Source organism: Pristiophorus japonicus, chromosome 3 (assembly GCF_044704955.1).
Source record: "Pristiophorus japonicus isolate sPriJap1 chromosome 3, sPriJap1.hap1, whole genome shotgun sequence".
NCBI classification, from domain to species: domain Eukaryota; kingdom Metazoa; phylum Chordata; class Chondrichthyes; family Pristiophoridae; genus Pristiophorus; species Pristiophorus japonicus.
The window spans coordinates 2,341,888-2,363,233 of NC_091979.1; the positions used below are offsets into that span (position 1 = coordinate 2,341,888).

A 21,346-nucleotide genomic window follows, 5' to 3' on the forward strand; every position below is an offset into this window, starting at 1 on the left:
GAGTAATATCTCCAAGTTTGCGGATGACAATAAGCTGGGTGGCGGTGTGAGCTGTGAGGAGGATGCTAAGAGGCTGCAGGGTGACTTGGACAGGTTAGGTGAGTGGGCAAATGCATGGCAGATGCAGTATAATGTGGATAAATGTGAGATTATCCATTTTGGGGGCAAAAACACGAAGGCAGAATATTATCTGAATGGCGGCAGATTGGGAAAAGGGGAGGTGCAACGAGACCTGGGTGTCATGGTTCATCAATCATTGAAAGTTGGCATGCAGGTACAGCAGGCGGTGAAGAAAGCAAATGGTATGTTGGCCTTCATAGCTAGGGGATTTGAGTATAGGAGCAGGGAGGTCTTACTGCAGTTGTTCAGGGCCTTAGTGAGGCCTCACCTGGAATACTGTGTTCAGTTTTGGTCTCCTAATCTGAGGAAGGACATTCTTGCTATTGAGGGAATGCAGCGAAGGTTCACCAGACTGATTCCAGGGATGACTGGACTGTCATATGAGGAGAGACTGGATCAACTGGGCCTTTATTCACTGGAGTTTAGACTGATGAGAGGGGATCTCATAGAAACGTATGAGATTCGGATGGGACGGGACAGGTTAGATGCGGGAAGAATGTTCCCGATGTTAGGGAAGTCCAGAACCAGGGGACATAGTCTTAGGTAAGGGGTCGGCCATTTAGGACTGAGATGAGGAGAAACTTCTTCACTCAGAGAGTTGTTAACCTGTGGAATTCTCTACCACAGAGAGTTGTTGATACCAGTTCATTAGATATATTCAAGAGGGAGTTAGATATGGCCCTTACGGCTAAGAGGATCAAGGAGTATGGAGAGAAAGCAGGAAAGGGGTACTGCGGGAATGATCTGCCATGATCTTATTGAATGGCGATGCGGGCTCGAAGGGCTGAATGGCCTTTTCCTGCACCTATTTTCTATATTTCTATTCCAGACAGGCATGTTGTAAGGGGTTTTCACAGGGTTGTTGTTGTGCCTTGGGTGTCTCTCTCTGGGCTTCTGCCCTCACAGCTTATGCCTGGCCTGTGAGGTACCCTGAGTGCTGCAAGAGCACCCCTGGAGAGACTGTGTCCACAGCTTATGAAGGGGGTTTTGAGACTCGTGCGTCCCCACAGCTTATGCCTAGCCTGTGAGGCACCTGTGAGTGTCAAACACTCCTAACCCCTTCTTCCCTAGCCTGTGACACACAGTTGAGCGTTTTCGAGGCGCTCCTAGCTTCCCTTACACGGTTCTGACATAAGACTCACGATCAGGAGATGTAATACAATAGAACTGAGACAAGGTGATTCCAAGAGGAACTTTAGGCTTCCAATTTATTTGGCAAGGTGTAACTCAACAAACAGCAATACACCAACAAAACAATCCCCCTAAATCCCACTAAACGGACACAACGAAAATCTTTACACCAGTTTAGCAGTAGAATGCCCAACCTCCCACCTTTCCTGGCCTAACTGAGTTGGGAGTTCTGGGGACCAGAGGTTATACTCACTACTGTGCCTTCTGCAGTCTGGTGGATGGTTTCTTCTATCTTTGGTGTCTTCGGACACTGGTTTTCCTTCCATGTCGAGAGGCCTGTGGTTGTGGTTGTTGAATCACCAGGGCAGGGAAAATCATCACTCCTCTTTTCTTCACTACGTCAGAAACCCCTTTTTTTATAGCCAGATTATCCAGTCCGCCTCTCCTGCTGAAGTCGATTCTTCTCATTGGTGGACTTTTGATTTTGAAAAATGCAACAGTTTGAGGTTTTTAGGTTTTTTTCCCACTGATCTTAACCTACTCAAGGTTTGAGTGGGTGTTGATTGCATTGGCCTCCTGTAGCCATTGTGCTAGTCTGGCCTGAGCCAGATATTTCTATGCCTGATGAAAAGGTGTTGGAATATGTATGTGGCATTGTTTAAATGCTAATGTTTTCAAGGGGCAAGTTTCGAGGGTATACAGTTCCCAGACAATTTGATTAGTTCCAATGTCCAAACTGGCCCTTTTGATATTGACTCCACCCCTTTTCTTGCAGACCTTAAAAAAATCCCAAATTCGATTAAAGTTCATAGTTTCTTCCATGTGCACTTTAGGATTTCAAACTTTCTGGTAGATAGTTCCAAATTAAATTCCCTTTCCTATGAGTCCAAACACTGGGGGGGTCTCCATTTGTGTCCCAAAGTTTTCCTTCCATCGGTTTCAATTCACAGCACAGACTGATCCCACAGCCCTTTTCCTTCTGGGTAAAATGAGGGGGTTTTTGTCCTCCCCTACATAATCCCCCATCTGACACAGTCAGACACCACTCGAGTGTGTCAAAGTTCAGGGTGGTGAGAAAACCCTCGGTCTCCCAAATTGCCCAACTTTCCCCAGTTTAACTCTAAACTGATCCCGTCGATATATATCGTAATTCCTTTTAACGCGGTACTAAACACAGAAATCCAACAGGTTACACTACACGACAGCAACATACATATATGTACTTAAGGTTACAGCAGTAATTGTACATTGAGTCTCATTTCGGTCTCAAACATAAAAAAAAAACCTGCCCTGCAAACTCCCCAGGGGCCATGTATGAAAACGCAGTCATCCCTGGAAATAACAAAACCGCCTAAGTGTCGCGGTCACTTTGTTTACACACCTTGAGTGTTTAGCAACGGCTCTCCTGGCTGTGTAGTAGCCTGAGGAACTGCGTTCTTTTTCTTTTTCTCCTGAGCTTACAGCTTGTAACTAGCAGATAAGCTACAATCAGGAGTTGGCCGATTACTAAGGCATGCGATCCCACCCGGATCCATGCAGGTATGTCTGCACGTATTCCCAAATCCCACCATGCTGGGGGTTTAATCTGGGCAATCTCCCCTGCTAGAATTTCAGTTTTCTGCTCCATGGTGTAAAAATGTTTTTGAGACAAATCCACTGCCTGGAGGAGGGCTGTAAGTTTCTCAGGTAGTGGGGCAATGGGATAGCCAAACTGGGCGACATATTGTTGTAGATGGCTGAGGTTGTTTTGTACCGTGAGGTGAATCGTGGAAGGTTCAGGGATGGGTGTGATTCTGGTGTGTGCCACTTGAACTTCTGCCCTGGGTTTAAAGCAAAAGCTGCTGTACGGAATTGGACACCACCTTCCCGGTCCGTGTTCATACCGTTGGGCACTTGTGGTGACACAATATGTCCCACCGCCTACATATGCTACCTGTGGAGGCATGTGGTTAGGGGCCATTACCTCCATTGTGCAATTGATAGGCTCTGCCCCAGCAGTGCTGAACCCGCATTGTGGCCTTGCAAAAGCGTTCAAGTGCTGGGGGCACAGGATTACCTGTGCTCCCCTGCTCCAACAACCCGAGAGGTCTGTACCTGTCACAGTGTGCTCCCACATTGTGACATAAGGTGGGACCTCTTGGAATCGAACATGCACCCCTCCACGAATGACTCCCACATTCTCCACTCGGTACAGGGGTGCTGGTCGTGGGGACGCCCCCATCACGGGCATCCTGACCACCACACCCATGGTGGTATGGTTTGACTTTCCACAGTCCACCGGTACCGGGTAGGCTTCCGACGCTACACGAAGTTGGCAAGGACTCAAAACATTATCGTAAGGGTGCAGTGCTGCTAAGTGCTGGTTGCTGATCCAGGAGGGGACCTGTCCCTGTCTCAGATCCTCGAGGTTACTCCGTCCCTCTCCCAGCAACCAGGCCCCATAGAGCACACACACCTCATTTTGGGCGGCTTGATCGGAGGTGTTTCTATCCTCCCGAATCAAGGGGTTTACAGCCCTGGCCTGTGCCTCCAATTGAGAGATAATCTCCTTTAAGTGAACTGTCATTGCCACCTCTTGGTGGAGCGCGGATCCCACGACGGTATTCTCGTCCCCCAGGACTTTGTGCAGCTGATTCTTTAACCCATTTATCTGGAGGGCCAGCTGCATGTTATCCAAACTGTTTATGGCGGACGCCCCGGTGTTAAACCCCGTAAGAATGTCATTTAAAGTGCCACGCCTCTGCCTGCCCGGTTCGGCCCTATCCCACTGTTTATACAAGTCTGTCACACTGACATCCCCGAAGTCCAGTTCATAGAACTTCCGGAACATCTCCCGCAGCAGAGCCTGGTCTAACAGCTCGGTTTCCCGGGGACACCACGTAGGTAGGCGGACTTCTGTCAGATTTAGCACCACTGATGCCACTGCGTAGTGTACCCCCTGATAAAATAGTTTCTCGGTAGGGACCAACACTAAACCATTCCCCGGCCCCCTGGTTGTTGTCGGGCACTCGTGTGGGACGGTGGGCTTGGCCGTGGGTGGGGGCTTCCTTTCCCGAACTACAAGTTCAGTGGCATTTACTGGTACCCGGGGATTAGGGATCACACACGCCTCCCCGCTGCGATCCCATCCCACCCAATCCCCGACATCCTGCCCCCACCTATAGAAAGCAATGGAGACCCCCTCTGAACACACGCGAGTGGATCCCCACATACACAAATAAATTCCTTGGTCGTACGCCCACCATTTCTCCCAGCACACCGTGACCCTGCCAGATGACCCCATGATGGTTCGGTAGGTATCATTATCCAGACGTTCCCAGTCCGAGTGTCGGTCTCTCATTTCCCTCTTGAGCTTTCTGAGCCACCACCACCGTCCCAGAGGTATGTCCCCTCGGCAAGTTAGGCATACCTTCCTGCCTTCTGTCACTCTCACTCTGGAAGTGGCCACAGTGATCTCCGGGCAGGGGATGGAGGTCTCTCCGTAGGTAAAGTCCTTATGGTTGGAGTACTTGGTAGAGTTCGATCCCAACCACCCAGGCCATCTCCCCTCGTGGGAGTAGGTGACCCGGCCATCCGCCACCGGAGTCCCTTCTCCTGTGGTCACTGTCGGCGCTCTGCCCCCGGAGCATCCGAAAACCAGGGAGTCCTCGGTGTCCCCTCGGTGCCCGGTGCAGATCCTTAGCGATACCAGCATCACTAACGTCCAGTAGGGAGGTGTTGACATCTGAAAGGCAAGAAGAACATGGCCTTGCCTTGAGAGACCTCTCCAGGCTCGGCCCACTTAACATGTTCCAAACACAAAAATGCTGTACCCAACCGTCACTGCCTTACCTAAACACATATACTCACAACACAAAGTAACAAAACAGGAAGGGAAAATATACACACCGCCACCCGTCCCTGGGTGGCCAGGCTACATCCTGTCACTGTACAGGCGTCGTCGACCACTTGGCTGACCGTACCCTGGGGACCAGGATGTCCTCCGCTGAGGGGCTCGTATGGTCCCCCTAAATGAGTCTTGTGCTGCCCTCCAAGGCCGTCCCGAGCCCCGGATGATCGGTGGGAGACCCTTGCTAGCACAACAGAGCACCCTCCCTGTTGTCTTTCGCCGTATTAGTCTGGGGCGGGGGGCTAAGTAAACAGGGGACCACGGCGCCCTGGGCTGTGGCACTCTGTTACTCCTCCTTACTGTCGGTGCAGAGGCCCACGTTATGGGCTGCAGTGCCATCTCCTCCACCTCTTGGGCTAGCCCCAGCTGATCCACCATGGGAGGTTCAGCTTCCCCTTGGACCTTGCTAATGGTAGAGCCTTTCTCCCTACTTCTGTTAGTGGGCTGGGAACCTCTACCCAGTGGTGGGATAGCCTTACAGGAGCAGTGAACCAGCCCCGGCTGTAGAGCTTCGGGGCCCGCTGCCTCCTCCGGAGCCTCCAAATCCACCGGGGCCTGTTCTTCCCCCAGTGCCTGATTCCCTTCCCTTGCTCGTCCCCTCTGTTTTTTACCTCTTTTGGGGTCAAACAATTTACACTGATTAATGTGATACCACTTCACCCGGCGAGGCAGTCGAACCGCATAGACCATAGGGCTAGCCTTGTCCACAATGCTGTATGGTCCCATATATAATGCTTCAAAAACCCCGACCCGAGCATAGTTCCTCACCATGGCCTGGTCCCCTATCTCCCATTCGTGGTGTTTGCTGGGTTCTAGCAGCAATCGGTTACTCTGATGCTGTCTGCCCATGTTACTAGCAGCCTGCCAGTGAATCTGTTTCAGGTGTTCAAACAGGTTCCTGACAAACCGGTCCCGGTTTACCTCTCGGAGCTGCCCTTCGGTGAGAACCGGCACCAACACATGCACTGGGGTTCTCATGATCCGGCCCGTCATCAGCTCATGGGGTGAGTACCCTGTGCTCTTTGACTGACTGGCCCGGATTCCCATGAGGACCAACGGTAAGACCTCCACCCACTTGTTCGGTGAGTCTCCCGTCTCCTTGCGCAGCCTTTCCTTTAGGGTCCGGTTCAGGCGTTCTACGGGGCCTGAGGACTGAGGGTTGTAGGCGACATGCCATTTGGCTCTTATCCCCAGCACCTTTAGGGTGGCCTGCATCACCTGGCCGGTGAAGTGGCTTCCCCGGTCGGACTCCACGATTTGAGGTAGACCCCACCGAGAGAACACCTCCCTCACCAGGATTTTCGCAGTCCCCACCGCGGTAGCTGTTCGGCAAGGGAAGGCTTCCACCCACTTGGAAAACACATCCACCAGGACAAGGCAGTATTTATAACCTCCCTGGGCGGCCGGTAGGGGTCCGATGTAGTCGATCTGGATCGACTGCCATGGTCCCTCTACCCGCCTGACGTGTCCTATAGACGCCTTCCTTTTCTGAGGGTCTGGATTGTTTGCAGCGCAAACCAGACAGCCCGCACAGAAGTTGCGAACGTCTTCCCGGAGGTCTGACCACCACCCTGCCTTTTCTACCCGTTGCCAGGTAGATTCTGGCCCAGGGTGTCCCGCACCTGGACCCTCATGGGCCAGCTGAAGGAATTCCCTCCGGTGTTGTGGGGGCACTACCCATTTGTCCCCTTTAAACAACATGCCTTCCCGCACAGCAATATCTACAGCACTGTATGGGCCCTCCGCCTTTTCCCCCCTTTTTATAGCAGCCAAGGCAGCCTTCAGGACCGGATCCTGCATCTGGACTACTTTAAGGTCCAGGGCCACAGCTGCCCCTGCGCTCCCTTGTGTCCCTGGCTTGCTTCTTGCTGCTGCTATCCTGCCTGCCTCGTATGGGTCCCATGGGCGACCTGTGCGAGCACCTTCCCTTGCCAGCAGGCCTGCCTGCTGGTTACCTTCCCCCCGTGGCTCAGTTTTGGAGTGGGCCTTTACCTTATGGATATATACATCCCCGGTTTCTCCCACTGCAGCCACGATCTTTTCTAGCAGGGGTTTGGTCACAAGGGGCTTCCCATCCACAGAGGTGTACCCCCGGCGTGACCAAATCGCCAGATACTCTGTACACCAATTGCAAGTGAACATGCTGTCCGAGCAAATCGTGTATGGGGTAGGGAATTCGTCGGGGTGTGTGACCACATACATCACCGCCGAGAGTTCCGCCTGCTGGGCGCTCAGGGTGCATGGGAGTTTAAGAGCCAAGGCAATTCCTGCCTTGGGATCCCAAACTCCGCAGCCCGTGAGTCTTGTACCCGTGGACACTGAACTGGAGCCATCAACATAGATCTCGTGGCCTGTGGGGTGTATCCCTGCCCGAAATCCAAAGTTAATGTCCCACACTCCCTCCACAGAGCATCGATGCGGCTGCCCTGAATAGATTAAATTTGCTGCGAGCCTGGGCTCGCAGAGGCCCTTGACCTTTAAAGTCATTTGGGAGAGGAGGAGGGTCCAGCGAGTGATTCTAGCACTGCTCACTGTCCCGTCCTTAATCCTCCCGTCCAACAGCATCTGTGTCGGGGTATGATGGGTGAGGAGTGTAATGGGGGATACTCCGGTAAAGATCTGAGCTCTCTTTACTGCCCAGTGGGTGGCAAGCAAGTGCCTCTCACAATTGGAGTATCCCTTTTCTGCCTCCGTGAGGACCCTGGAGGAGTACACCACTGGTCTCAGCTGACCGTTTCACCCCTGGAGCAACACTGCACTTAAGCTGTCACCACTGGCTGCCACCTCCAGGAAGAATTCCTCCCCCCCATCAATTGCCCCGAGGGCTGGTGCTACCTGCAGGTCTCTCTTAAGACGGACAAATGCTGCCTCACAGCCCTTGTCCCATTCCCACTCGACCCCCTTATGTAGGAGTCTGAGCAGAGGGGCGGCAGTGGCTGCATAGTCCTCGATGAAGTCCCTACAGTAGCCAGTGATTCCCAGGAAAGACCTTACCCCCGACACATCCCTAGGGACAGGGAGTTCCTGCACTGCCTTTCTTCTAGCCTCATCAATGGCCCTTTCTCCTGCCCTTATCGTCAGGCCCAGGAATTTTACCTCTCCTAGACCTAACTGGGCTTTCTTGGGGTTAACTTTAAAACCCCCTTCCTTCAGTAATACCAGCAGTTCGGCCAGCAGTGGACCGTGTTCCTCACTGCTGTCTGTGAACAACAACAGGTCGTCCACATACTGGACCAGCTGGTGTGGCTGGCTGAAGCCTTTTAAGCAATTCGCCATGCATTGGTGAAAGATGCTGGGACTATTATGAAAGCCCTGTGGGAGGCAGCTCCATGTATACTGCTGTTCCCGGAAGGTGAAGGCAAACTTGTACTGGTCTTCCCTCCGTACAGGGATAGACCAGAACCCGTTGGATATGTCCAACACTTTGAACGTGGTTGTGGATGCAGGGATTTCCCCGATCAGATCCACAACCGCCGCTACTGTGGGGGCACAAGCTGGGATGTTTTTATTGAGCACCCTATAATCCACCGTAGCCCTCCAAGAATTATCCGGTTCCCTAACCGGCCAAAGCGGGGAGTTGACATGGGTGGCTATGGGTCTCAAAACACCCTGCTCGACAAGCGAGCTTAAAGCTGTCTCCAAGTCTGCTTCTGCCTCTCGGGGAAAGCCATACTGCTTTTGCGGGCGGGACATGGGATCCCCATCTATTCGAACCTCCACTCCTGTGACTCTCCCACAGTCGTGTTTATGGGTGGCAAATGCTGCAAGATTTGCTTGCACATAGTCCCGGTACTCGGCCGGGGTGTTACTGACCAGAACCTCCAGGTCGTAACCCCCTTTTGGCTTCATTGTACACAGAGTCCCTTTTCCCTGTTTCTTATCAATAACCATGACTTCTCCCTCTGCTCCCGTGCCCACTGTGCCCCATAGACAGTGATTCCTCAAGTCTACTAGGATCTGGCGAGCGATGATAAAATCAGCCCCCAAGATCCCTTTTCCCACCTGCTCCCAGTTCATCAGGACGCACTTCCATTGTGTTTGGAGCGCTCCTAAACGAACTGCAAGCGGGACTGAGAAAAACCCAGCCTTCTCATTACCTGTGAACCCAACTAGTTGATACGGCACCCCGTTTGATAGAGGTGAGGTTGCGGGGTCCTCCGAATGGACTATCGTGCTGGAAGCACCAGTGTCCAAAAGGTAGGCACCCAATACATCCTCAACCTCCATCTTGACCCAGGGTCGTCCCCAGGGGTCATATTCTAGTGGGCACAGGTATGCAGGCTGGGTCTGGGCTAGTCACGGTCTCTGTACTGGCAGGGTTGCTGGTGCTTCCCTGCCTGTTGCCGTGGCTACCTTCCCAGTCCCCTCTAGCGCTGTCCTCACTGCAGCTACTATCTGGTCAAGGGATAGTGAGGAGTTCACTCCACTTCCCCCACTCTGGGCGGCTCCTGAAGGACTTCTCCCCCCATATCTCTTCACTGGGCTCCTGCAATCCCTTTTAAAATGCCCAGCTTTCCCGCACCCGTAGCACACACCCTCCTTATCAATCGAGCGGCCACCCTCCTGGTGCCATTCCCTTTTGGGAATCGAGTTGGGCTTTACTTCATTTACCCGACCTTTGGAGGTTTTCTCTTCCTCCCCTCCTCCATTCCGTTGGACCAGTGCCAGTTGCCTGACCACTGCTTCCTCGGTGAGGTTGGGGTCCCGGGAATCGAACCACAGTTCTGCCCTGGCCTTGAGCCAGGGCAAGCAGTTTGCCACCAGCATCCTCAGCCAGCGGCCAGTCTGTACCGCGGAAAGATTCGCCCGGTCGAGGAGCTCCCCACAGGCTGCGTGGTATACCACCCACAGCCTGTCCGCAAACGCCTGCGGGGTTTCCCCTGCGAGCTGCCTTGTCCTTTCGACCTGTTCGAAAGGACTGCCGTCATCGAAGCCCATAGTCTCAAGGATGGCCCTCTGGACCTCAGTAAATGTACGCTGTCCCCTCCGGCATTCTGCCAGCAGGGCCTGGTACAATTTGCTGTCCAGAGAGAAGAGCAGCAGCTTGGCTGTCTCTTCCTCGTCACACCCATTAATTTCCCCGGCCTGCATCACCTCCATGAAGTGGATAGACGGGTCCCCGCTGCGAGTGAGTTTGGCCAAATGGGCCACCATGGCCCTGAATGATTGAACTCCATGGGGAATAATAAAGTCGCTCTCCAGCGCTCCCTGACCTTGGCCACCTCCCTGTGGAGGACTGTACTTGTGCTGCCTGACCGGGCACATCCGCCCTGGTTCAGGATCTTTCTGCGCTGGTCCCTCTACCTCCGGCTGTCCCACCATACCCGGTGCAGCAGACAGTGCCTGGTCGCCTGATCCAGCCCTTAACTAACCCTCGGCTGGAGCCTCACATCCCTGCTGCCGAGCGGGACACATTGGTCCTGCCCCCAGCCCTGGGTATGCTACTACCTGCGTGCCCCGCCCCTCCTGGTACCCCACCGGACAAACCACCGGTGCCTCAGGAGGTGGTCGGGCGTCTCTTGCCTTTGGGTTCTCCTCTACCCCCCAATACTCTCCTTTGTCCCCTGTGGACCCTCCAGGTCCTATCAGGGCGACCATCCCCTTTGCCTGGGTCAGAGCATGGCTGAGAGTTTTAATCCTCTCCTGGCAGGGACCGTGATCTGCAAACTCACTGCGACTGGCCACTTTATAGGCTGCCTGTACGTCTTTTCATTTATTCTCCAGTTCCCAAATTTTCTGGGTGTACCGAGAGTTCTGTTCCCGGAGGGACCCCTCACTACCCTTGGCCTCAGTGCCCTGACACTGAAGATAGTCCCGGCTATTTCGGAAGGTCTCCTCCAACTGCCGGTTCCTTTGCTGCTCCCCAGCTAATTCGGCCAGCAGGTTGTCCCCAACCACAGCCCGGATAGCAGAGAGCTCCTCTGATTTCTAAAGACTCTGTTCCAAGTCCTTCACCCGCTGGTCGAGCTTTCGGACTTGGCGGGTGAGGCAGATAAGCCAGATGGCCTTTTCCACCTTGTGGTTGTGGTCCTTCCCTGCTGTCCACTGAGCAGCAGCATCCACTGGGCGCTCTGCCCGAGTGAGGGCTTGTACCCAAGGTTTGGTGAGGTTCACCTTGCCAAAAATGTATGAGGAAATTCTCTCCTCCATTTTAGTTTCCTCTCTTATCACCTCATCTGTTATATTAACATCTCCTGTTTGCTTATGTCCCATCTGGGTCGCCATGTTCTGTAAGGGGTTTTCACAGGGTTGTTGTTGTGCCTTGGGTGTCTCTCTCTGGGCTTCTGCCCTCACAGCTTATGCCTGGCCTGTGAGGTACCCTGAGTGCTGCAAGAGCACCCCTGGAGAGACTGTGTCCACAGCTTATGAAGGGGGTTTTGAGACTCGTGCGTCCCCACAGCTTATGCCTAGCCTGTGAGGCACCTGTGAGTGTCAAACACTCCTAACCCCTTCTTCCCTAGCCTGTGACACACAGTTGAGCGTTTTCGAGGCGCTCCTAGCTTCCCTTACACGGTTCTGACATAAGACTCACGATCAGGAGATGTAATACAATAGAACTGAGACAAGGTGATTCCAAGAGGAACTTTAGGCTTCCAATTTATTTGGCAAGGTGTAACTCAACAAACAGCAATACACCAACAAAACAATCCCCCTAAATCCCACTAAACGGACACAACGAAAATCTTTACACCAGTTTAGCAGTACAATGCCCAACCTCCCACCTTTCCTGGCCTAACTGAGTTGGGAGTTCTGGGGACCAGAGGTTATACTCACTACTGTGCCTTCTGCAGTCTGGTGGTTTGTTTCTTCTATCTTTGGTGTCTTCGGACACTGGTTTTCCTTCCGTGTCGAGAGGCCTGTGGTTGTGGTTGTTGGATCACGAGGGCAGGGAAAATCATCACTCCTCTTTTCTTCACTACGTCAGAAACCCCTTTTTTTATAGCCAGATTATCCAGTCCGCCTCTCCTGCTGAAGTCGATTCTTCTCATTGGTGGACTTTTGATTTTGAAAAATGCAACAGTTTGAGGTTTTTAGGTTTTTTTCCCACTGATCTTAACCTACTCAAGGTTTGAGTGGGTGTTGATTGCATTGGCCTCCTGTAGCCATTGTGCTAGTCTGGCCTGAGCCAGATATTTCTATGCCTGATGAAAAGGTGTTGGAATATGTATGTGGCATTGTTTAAATGCTAATGTTTTCAAGGGGCAAGTTTTGAGGGTATACAGTTCCCAGACAATTTGATTAGTTCCAATGTCCAAACTGGCCCTTTAGATATTGACCCCACCCCTTTTCTTGCAGACCTTAAAAAAATCCCAAATTCGATTAAAGTTCATAGTTTCTTCCATGTGCACTTTAGGATTTCAAACTTTCTGGTAGATAGTTCCAAATTAAATTCCCTTTCCTATGAGTCCAAACACTGAGGGGGGGTCTCCATTTGTGTCCCAAAGTTTTCCTTCCATCGGTTTCAATTCACAGCACAGACTGATCCCACAGCCCTTTTCCTTCTGGGTAAAATGAGGGGTTTTTGTCCTCCCCTACAATGTACAATTGTTGAAGTTCATCCATGTAATCTATACATGTCTGCCATTGCCTATCCACTGTCAACCCTTTAAGTATCATTCGCCAGTCTATCCTAGCCAATTCACGTCTCATACCATCGAAGTTACCTTTCGTTAAGTTCAGGACCCTAGTCTCTGAATTTACACTATCACTCTCTATCTTAATAAAGAATTCTACCATATTATGGTCACTTTTCCCCAGGGGGCCTCGCACAACAAGATTGCTATTCTCCCTCTCCTAATTAAACCCTTTGTCCTCCTCTGCTGAATTCCATATTTCTCCCAGTCCTCAAGCATTGCTGCTTTTTCTGGCCAATTTATATGCCTCTTCCTTGGATTTAACACTATCCCTAATTTCTGCACATTTCTCTCTTTCCAGAGTGGGAAAACTGTTGGAGGCCACCACAGAGTTGCTCCTGACCACAATTTCCAACTCCCTCACTAAAAGAGACCCACCTTCCTCATGTGGGTATCGGGGACTCCTTCTTTCTTTAACCCTCAGTATGATCTTCTTTAATACTCCATTAATAAAATCTTCTCCCTCACTAACACTTTGATGTGGAACTCACCAATTACTGAATAAAGGCAAATAGTTCAGCCTTAAATGCATCGATCAGTTTGCAGTTGCTACAGATGGATTAAAATTGACAAACCAAATGGAGGATTCATCTGTAGCAACTATTTCAACACCTTGCTTGCCCATGTGTAGGTCCTCAATGGGGCAGCCAAGCTGCCCCCGATTTTCAACTGCTGGCCGTTCATTTTCAGTTGAAAAAAAGATAGTCGGTAGTCAAAAACCACAACCACACTGTCAAGACGCACACATGAATAATGGCTACTCGGGCAATGTACTGAAGAGTGTCCGATACCCACGGCTCTGTATTCCAGCCAAATTGAAATAGTCTTTCAATTCAAACAGTTCAGCAACACCACCACCAGGAAGTTAATGACACGGCAGATGCTGTTGCCACGTACCTGGGTGAAAAGTGTAAAAGTGAATTCAGAAGCAAATTAATAGATCACTGGGTTCAGCCCTAATTGTAACAGAATTAGTGCACTCTCAATGTGGATAAGAACTAGATTTAAAAGTCTGCATCATATTAAGTGAAAATATATTTTTTTGCCAGTTGCAAGTTTCTGACATAGTAAAAGATGTCTGGACAAAGTTGTGCAGGATCTAAAATGCCTGACTCATCTATGCAGGTCCAACATTTTATTGCAACAAGTGCTCCAGAGGGAGGGGGCCCTGCTTGGGATTTAAGGACTCTGAGATCACATTTGAGCTGCACAAAATGCATTGGAGGAGATGGAAGTGACTATAAATGCACGATGGACCATTCAGCAGCTCTGGAAGCTATGCTGCAAAAAGGTTTAATAACTTAACCAGGTCAGTTAAGGTAGTACTATACAAAAGTATAGATAAGAATAGAGTTTCCTCACCCTCACACTATCTCAACACTACTTTGTTTACCTTGAACGCCCAATTATGTGACAGGGTACATTTTGCACCAGATCACAACTTATATTTGGCCTATACTCTCTGGAGTTTAGAAAAATGAGAGGTGATCTCACTGAAACATGCAAGATCCTGAGGGGGATTGACAGGGTAGATGCTGAGAGGTTGTTTCCCCGGGCTGGAAAGTCGAGAACCAGGGGTCACAGTCTCAGGGTAAAGGGTCAGCTATTTAAGACTCAGATGTTGAAAAATTTCTTCACTCAGAGGGTTGTGAATCTTTGGAATTCTCTACCCCAGAGGGCTGTGGATGTTGAATCGTTGAGTATATTCAAGGTTGAGATCTATAGATTTTTGAACTCTCGGAAAATCAAGGGATATGGAGCTCGGGCGGGAAAGTGGAGTTGAGGTCAAAGATCAGCCATGATCTTATTGAATAGCGGAGCGGCCCAAGGGGCACATGGCTTACTCCTGCTCCTATTTCTTATATTCTTATGTTCTTCCGAATAGAGTGCACATGAACAGAGTGGGATGTTCATAATTTGCTGAGAATGGGACTCTCTGGTACATAGAGGATGAGTAGGTCACACTGAAATTTAGTTTAACATTTAGAATTTAACTTAAAAAAGTATAAAGAAAACTGCGATAATGGGACTAAAGGCGGAGAAGTCCCCTGGACCTGCTGGCTTACATCCTAGGGTCTTAAAAGTGGCTGCAGAGATAGTGGATGCATTGGTTGTAATCTACCAAAATTCCCTGGATTCTGGGGAGGTCCCAGCAGATTGGAAAACTGCAAATGTAACACCCCTTTTGAAAAAAGGAGGCAGACAGAAAGCAGGAAACTATAGACCAGTTAGCCTAACATCTGTCGTTGGGAAAATGCTGGAGTCCATTATTAAGGAAGCAGTAGCAGGACATTTGGAAAAGCATAATTTAATCAAGCAGAATCAACATGGTTTTAGGAAAGGGAAATCATGTTTAATAAATTTTCTGGAGTTCTTTGAGGATGTAATGAGCAGGGTGGATAAAGGGGAACCAGTGGATGTGTTGTATTTGGATTTCCAGAAGGCATTCGATGAGGTGCAAAATAAAAGATTACTGCACAAGTTAAAAGTTCACAGGGTTGAAGGTACTATATTAGCATGGATAGACGATTGGCTAACTAACAGAAAACAGAGAGTCGGGATAAATGGGTCATTTTCCGGTTGGCAAACAGTAACTAGTGGGGTGCTGCAGGGATCGGTGCTGGGGCCTCAACTATTTACAATCTATATAAATAACTTGGATGAAGGGACTGAGTGTAATGTAGCCAAGTTTGCTGATGATACAAAGATGGGTGGGAAAGCAAGTTGTGAGGATACAAAAAAATCTGCAAGCGTTATAGACAGGCTAAGTGAGTGGGCAAAAATTTGGCAGATGGAGAGTATAATGTCGGAACATGTGATACTATCCACCTTAGCAAAAAAAAAGAGAAGCAAATTATAATTTAAATGGAGAAAAATTGCTAAATTCTGCTGTACAGCGGGACCTGGGAATCCTTGTGCATGAAACACAAAAAGTTAGTATGCAGGTGCAGCAAGTAATCAGGAAGGCAAATTAAATGTTGGCCTTTATTGCAAGGGGGATAGAGTATAAAAGCAGAGCATTCCTGCTCCAACTGTACAGGTATTGGTGAGACCACACCTGGAGTACTGCGTACAGTTTTGGTCTCTGTATTTAAGGAAGGATATACTTGCATTGGAGGCTGTTCAGAGAAGGTTCACCAGGTTGATTCCGGAGATGAGGGGATTGACTTATGAGGAAAGGTTGAGCAGGTTGGGCCTATATACATCAGGAATGAGAGGTGATCTTATCAAAACATATAAGATAATGAGGAGGCTCAACAAAGTGGATGCAGAGAGAATACTTGCACTCATAGGGGAAACTAAAACTAGGGGACATCATCTCAGAATAAGGGGCTGCCCATTTAAAACTGAACAGGAGGAATTTCTTCTCTCAGAGGGCTGTAAATCTGTGGAATTCTCTGCCCCAGAGAGCTGTGGAGGCTGGGTCATTGAATGTATTTAAGGTGGAGATAGACAGATTTTTGGGTGCTAAGGGAATAAAGGGTTATGAGGAACGGGCAGGGAAGTGGAGCTGAGTCCATGATCAGATCAGCCATGATCTTACTAAATGACGGAGCAGGCTCGAGGGGCCAGGTGGCCTCCTGCTCCTATTTCTTATCTTCTTATGTAAGTCAGTCAATCAGCTGTAAGTGATTGCCTGAATTACTGTGAACTGAAAGCTGATTGAGCGGTTGTAGATTGGATGTGGGTGCGTGTATAAAAGTAGATTATTAGCTGAAGCACAGAGCGCAACCACACATCACAACGTGAACAGAGTACATCGGGAACCGAATGGGAAGTTGAGAATTTGGTGAGAATGTGAATTTGGTGCAGAAGGGGAAGGCGGTGCTCCTTTTTTGTCTCAGTACTTGTAGTGGTTTGTGTGAGCTTGAGGCAGTAAGTATGTAAAATGTTCGGTGTTTGGGGCAGCGAGACTGTCCCACATGAACACGTCTGCAGTGGATGCCTCCATCTCAAATCTCTCCGGCTCAGAGTCACTGAGCTGGAGTGTGAGTTGGAGACACTCTGACACATAAGGGAACAGGAAGAATATCTGGACAGTGAGGGGCAGGATCAGAATGGGGTTGTTGTGACTATGAGTGTACAGAGTAAGGGGAACCCAGGTGAGATAGAGAATGAGGATTAGCAGAAACTGATCCTATTCAACAGGCACAATGTACTTGCTGCTTATGAAGATAATGATAAAGACTGTTGGAAGGACAGCCAGAATGCTGGCCATGACCACCATGGAGCAGGAGGCTGTGCAAAGGAAGGAGGCGGGGAACTGAAATGTGGTAGTCGTTGGTAATTCAATAATTAGGGGACAGATAGCATCCTTTATAAGCAGGATCAAGAGTCCCACCTGTTCCCTACCTCGTGGCAGGGTGAGGGACATTTCAAACCAGCTTGAAAGGATATTAGAGAAGTAGGAGGAGAAGGATCAAGTCAGTGTGGTCTATGTTGGGACCAGCAACATAGGAAAGAGTAGGCACGAGGTCCTGTTCAGAGTGTATCAGGAAATAGAAGCTAAATTAAAAAACAAGACCTCAAGGGTTATAACCCTTTTGCTATTACCCAAGCCATGTGTACATTGGTGCAGGATAAGCTGATTAGGGAAGTGAACACGTGGCTAAGGAGTGGTGTGGGAATGAACAGTTCCATTTCATGGCTCACTGGCTCCACTACTGGGACAGGAAGAAACTGCACTGTTGGGACTCCATTTGAACTGGGCTTGGGACCAGGATCGTAACAGAAAGGATGCCCAGAGTGTTCACAAGGACTTTAAACTAATAAATGAGGGGGGTGAGCTCAAGTGGAAAAGGTAGTATGAAGAATAATGCACAACAAACAGAAGGGAAGAGAGTACAGTAATCGTCAGAAATTGAGCTTTAGGTACTTCAGGTAAAAGGCAAACCAACTATTTAAAGTAATTAAATCAGGAGAAAAGAAAAAAGAAAGACTTGCATTTATATAGCGTCTTTAATGACCACCGGTAGACCCAAAGCGCTTTACAGCCAATGAAGTACTTTTAAAGTGTAGTCACTGTTCTAATGTAGGAAACGCGACAGACAATTTGCACACACCAAGCTCCAACAAGCAACAACGTGATAATGACCGGATAATCTATTTCATTTTAGTGATCGTGATTTTAGTAATCCTCACAAAACTGCTCCTTTAAGATGGTATTGGGTGGGAATTGAGCGGGACGTAGAGGTACGTGGGGTGGGTTAGGGGTATCTTCGAGAAAGGAGAGCAAAATACATTCCTATTGTCAGTGGGTATGGGCACATATCACATGAAGATCACAAGAAGCACTTGTTTCTGTGGGGGTTCTCCCACTGCAACTTTGGCAGAAGTTCAGCAGATACCCTGGAGAAATTGGAGGTCAGGAGAACCCCCTCCCTGAATTTCTCATTCTCCATTTTTAGAAACATAGAAACATAGAAACATAGAAAATAGGTGCAGGAGTAGGCCATTCGGCCCTTCTAGCCTGCACCGCCATTCAATGAGTTCATGGCTGAACATTCAACTTCAGTACCCCATTCCTGCTTAACATAGATATTTGACATAACTGTACTAATTACAGGTTGGCTGTAATCTGATCTGCTTTTTGTTTCTTTCAGAAAATGGTCGCTCTAAATATCAAATTGGTCAATATATCCAATTCTGAACTTGAAAATTATGAATATTTCACATTTGATCCAGACACAGCTCCCTGTACACCTATTGTAACCGCATCAATCTACACGGCATTGGTCGATAGCCTGGTGTGTTTCCTCGCTGTGACAGGGAACATGCTCGTGATGGTTGTCATACTTTACAATCGACGCACAATATCGTCCACAGATATCTACCTGCTTCATCTGGCCATAGCCGATCTGCTCTTTGCCGTGACCTTGCCCTTTTGGGCAGTGGATGCCATATCTGGGTGGGTGTTTGGTGATGCCATGTGTAAGATTATCAGCATGTTACAGGAAGTTAACTTTTACAGTGGCATTCTGTTGCTGGCTTGTATCAGTATCAATCGCTATCTGGCCATTGTCTACTCTACACAGTCCCACAAGCAGAAAAGACCATTTCTAATCAAGCTGGTCTGTGCTGCTGTTTGGGTGCTGGCCATTGTTTTGTCTTTACCTATTCTGTACAAGGGAGAATATAATCCACCCGGTTCCAGCAGAACGATATGTTATGAGATACTCGACGGTGAAGCGGATGATACGTGGAGAACAACCACCAGGTTTTTGCGGCACTCTATTGGGTTCCTCATCCCGCTGGCTGTCATGATCTTCTGCTACAGCGTGACGATCCATAGACTGTGTCAAACAAAGGGATTCCAGAAACAGAAAGCCATGAAGGTCATCATAGCGGTGGTGCTGGCTTTTCTCATTTGTTGGCTGCCGTACAATCTTACTGTGTTGATCGACACACTGATGAGGAGCAAACTCATTGATGAGAGTTGTGACAGGCGCAATCATATCGACAGAGCTCTGTCTGCAACAAAAATTTTGGGATTCCTGCACAGCTGCATTAACCCAATCTTATACGCATTCATAGGGGTGAAATTCAGGAGGAACCTGGTCAAACTCTTGGCTACGAAAGGAATCATTAAACAAAATGCAGATTCACAGAATGGAAGATCTGTATCCTCCTCTATATCTAGACTCTGAGTGAAGAAGTTTCTCCTCATCTCGGTCCTAAATGGCTTACCCCTTATCCTTAGACTGTGTCCTCTGGAACTGGACTTCCCCAACATCGGGAACATTCTTCCTGCATCTAACCTGTCCAGTCCCGTCAGAATCTTATATGTTTCTATGAGGTCCTCTCTCATCCTTCTAAACTCCAGTGAATACAGGCCCAGTTGATCCAGTCTCTCCTCATATGTCAGTCCCGCCATCCCAGGAATCAGTCTGGTGAACCTTCGCTGCACTCCCTCAATAGCAAGAATATCCTTCCTCAGATTAGAAACCAAAACTGAACACAGTATTCCAGGTGAGGCCTCACTAAGGCCCTGAACAACTGCAGTAAGACCTCCCTGCTTCTATACTCAAATCCCCTAGCTGTGAAGGCCAACATACCATTTGCCTTCTTCACCGCCTGCTGTACCTGTATGCCAACCTTCAATGACTGTTGAACCATGACACCCAGGTCTCGTTGCACCTCCCCTTTTCCTAATCTGCAACCATTCAAATAATATTCTGCCTTTGTGTTTTTGCCCCCCAAAATGGATAACCTCACATTTATCCACATTATACTGCATCTTCCATGCATTTGCCCACTCACGTAACCTGTCCAAGTCACCCTGCAGCCTCTTAGAAACCTCCTCACAGCTCACACCGCCACCCAGCTTATTGTCATCTGTATACTTGGAGATATTACACTCAATTTCTTCATCTAAATCATTAATGTATATTGTAAAGAGCTGGGGTCCCAGCACTGAGCCCTGCGGCACTCCACTAGTCACTGCCTGCCATTCTGAAAAGGACCCGTTTATCCCGACTCTCTGCTTCCTGTCTGCCAACCAGTTCTCTATCCACGTCAGTACATTACCCCCAATACCATGTGCTTTAATTTTGCACAACAATCTCTTGTGTGGGACCTTGTCAAAAGCCTTTTGAAAGTCCAAATACACCACATCCACTAGTTCTCCCTTGTCCACTCTACTAGTTACATCCTCAAAAAATTCCAGATTTGTCAAGCATGATTTCCCTTTCATAAATCCATGCTGACTTGGACCGATCCTGTCACTGCTTACTGAATGATGTAATGTGATGGTATCCAACCACAATAGTCAGAAAAAAATGTTTGGGTTTTTCAAAGTGTGACTTTTTGGCCTCTTTGGCAAATAGGAGCCAACAATAGGGTCTGCTGTCCAACGCAATGCTGCACTTCAGGAAACAGCGATCCTAATTATCGGGAGCAAAGGCATGAGGACTCCTCCATGTCTAATGAGCACTGTATATAGCAAAGCACTTGACCAATTGTGAGGATACGTTTTATTTAAATTAGTGGCAAGCTGAACAATGTGTCTGAACTGTGCTTAAGATGCTCAACACCCAGTTAAAATGGGAGATTCGAGAGAAGCCATATAAGTCAGGTTGTGTGTGGTTTATTACTTTTTCGCATTTTGTGTTTAGAGAAATGAGATTGAATTAGATAAGTGGAATTTGCTTTGACTTATACTCTGTATGTTCACTTTCTGCCTGTGAAATAAAGCAGCTTAATGATTCATGTCTGGCCTCATCTTACCAAGCTCAATCTACCGAGGAGCGCACAAGGGCACATGTGAAAGACATGATATCCAGTTCAGATCACATGGAGGTCCTATTGTTACACCCCTGAGCTGTGCTATCATACAGTTAGATATTGGGCAGTACAGGTCCTCAAATTGCCGAAAAGAGTGACCAACACCATTGTACTCCAGAAAGCATCCAAGGCAGACTGAAAGTTTGTAACAGGATATTTCTTCATTCAAACCACTTTTAGAACTGACCTTATTCCACCTTTATTTTGGTGTAGACAGGTTGCCCGTGTGCTCTAGTATTCCAGGGTATTCTCATTTATTCAGCAACAGTTTTCTCACAATGAGTGCCTT

General features: G+C 48.8%; 1 protein-coding gene across 2 annotated transcripts in view; it reads left to right on the forward strand.

Annotated features, from left to right (window-relative positions):
* The window catches only part of LOC139256611 (C-X-C chemokine receptor type 2-like), a 33,046-nt gene extending 12,081 nt beyond the window's left edge, over positions 1 to 20,965 (forward strand). For both annotated transcript variants that reach the window (XM_070874274.1, XM_070874277.1), the window contains exon 3: positions 18,378 to 20,965. In XM_070874274.1, coding sequence (XP_070730375.1) covers positions 18,381 to 19,421 — 1,041 coding nt within the window. In that variant the 5' untranslated portion in view covers positions 18,378 to 18,380 and the 3' untranslated portion in view covers positions 19,422 to 20,965. The remainder of the gene's footprint in view (positions 1 to 18,377) is intronic.
* Positions 20,966 to 21,346: the final 381 nt, after the last annotated feature.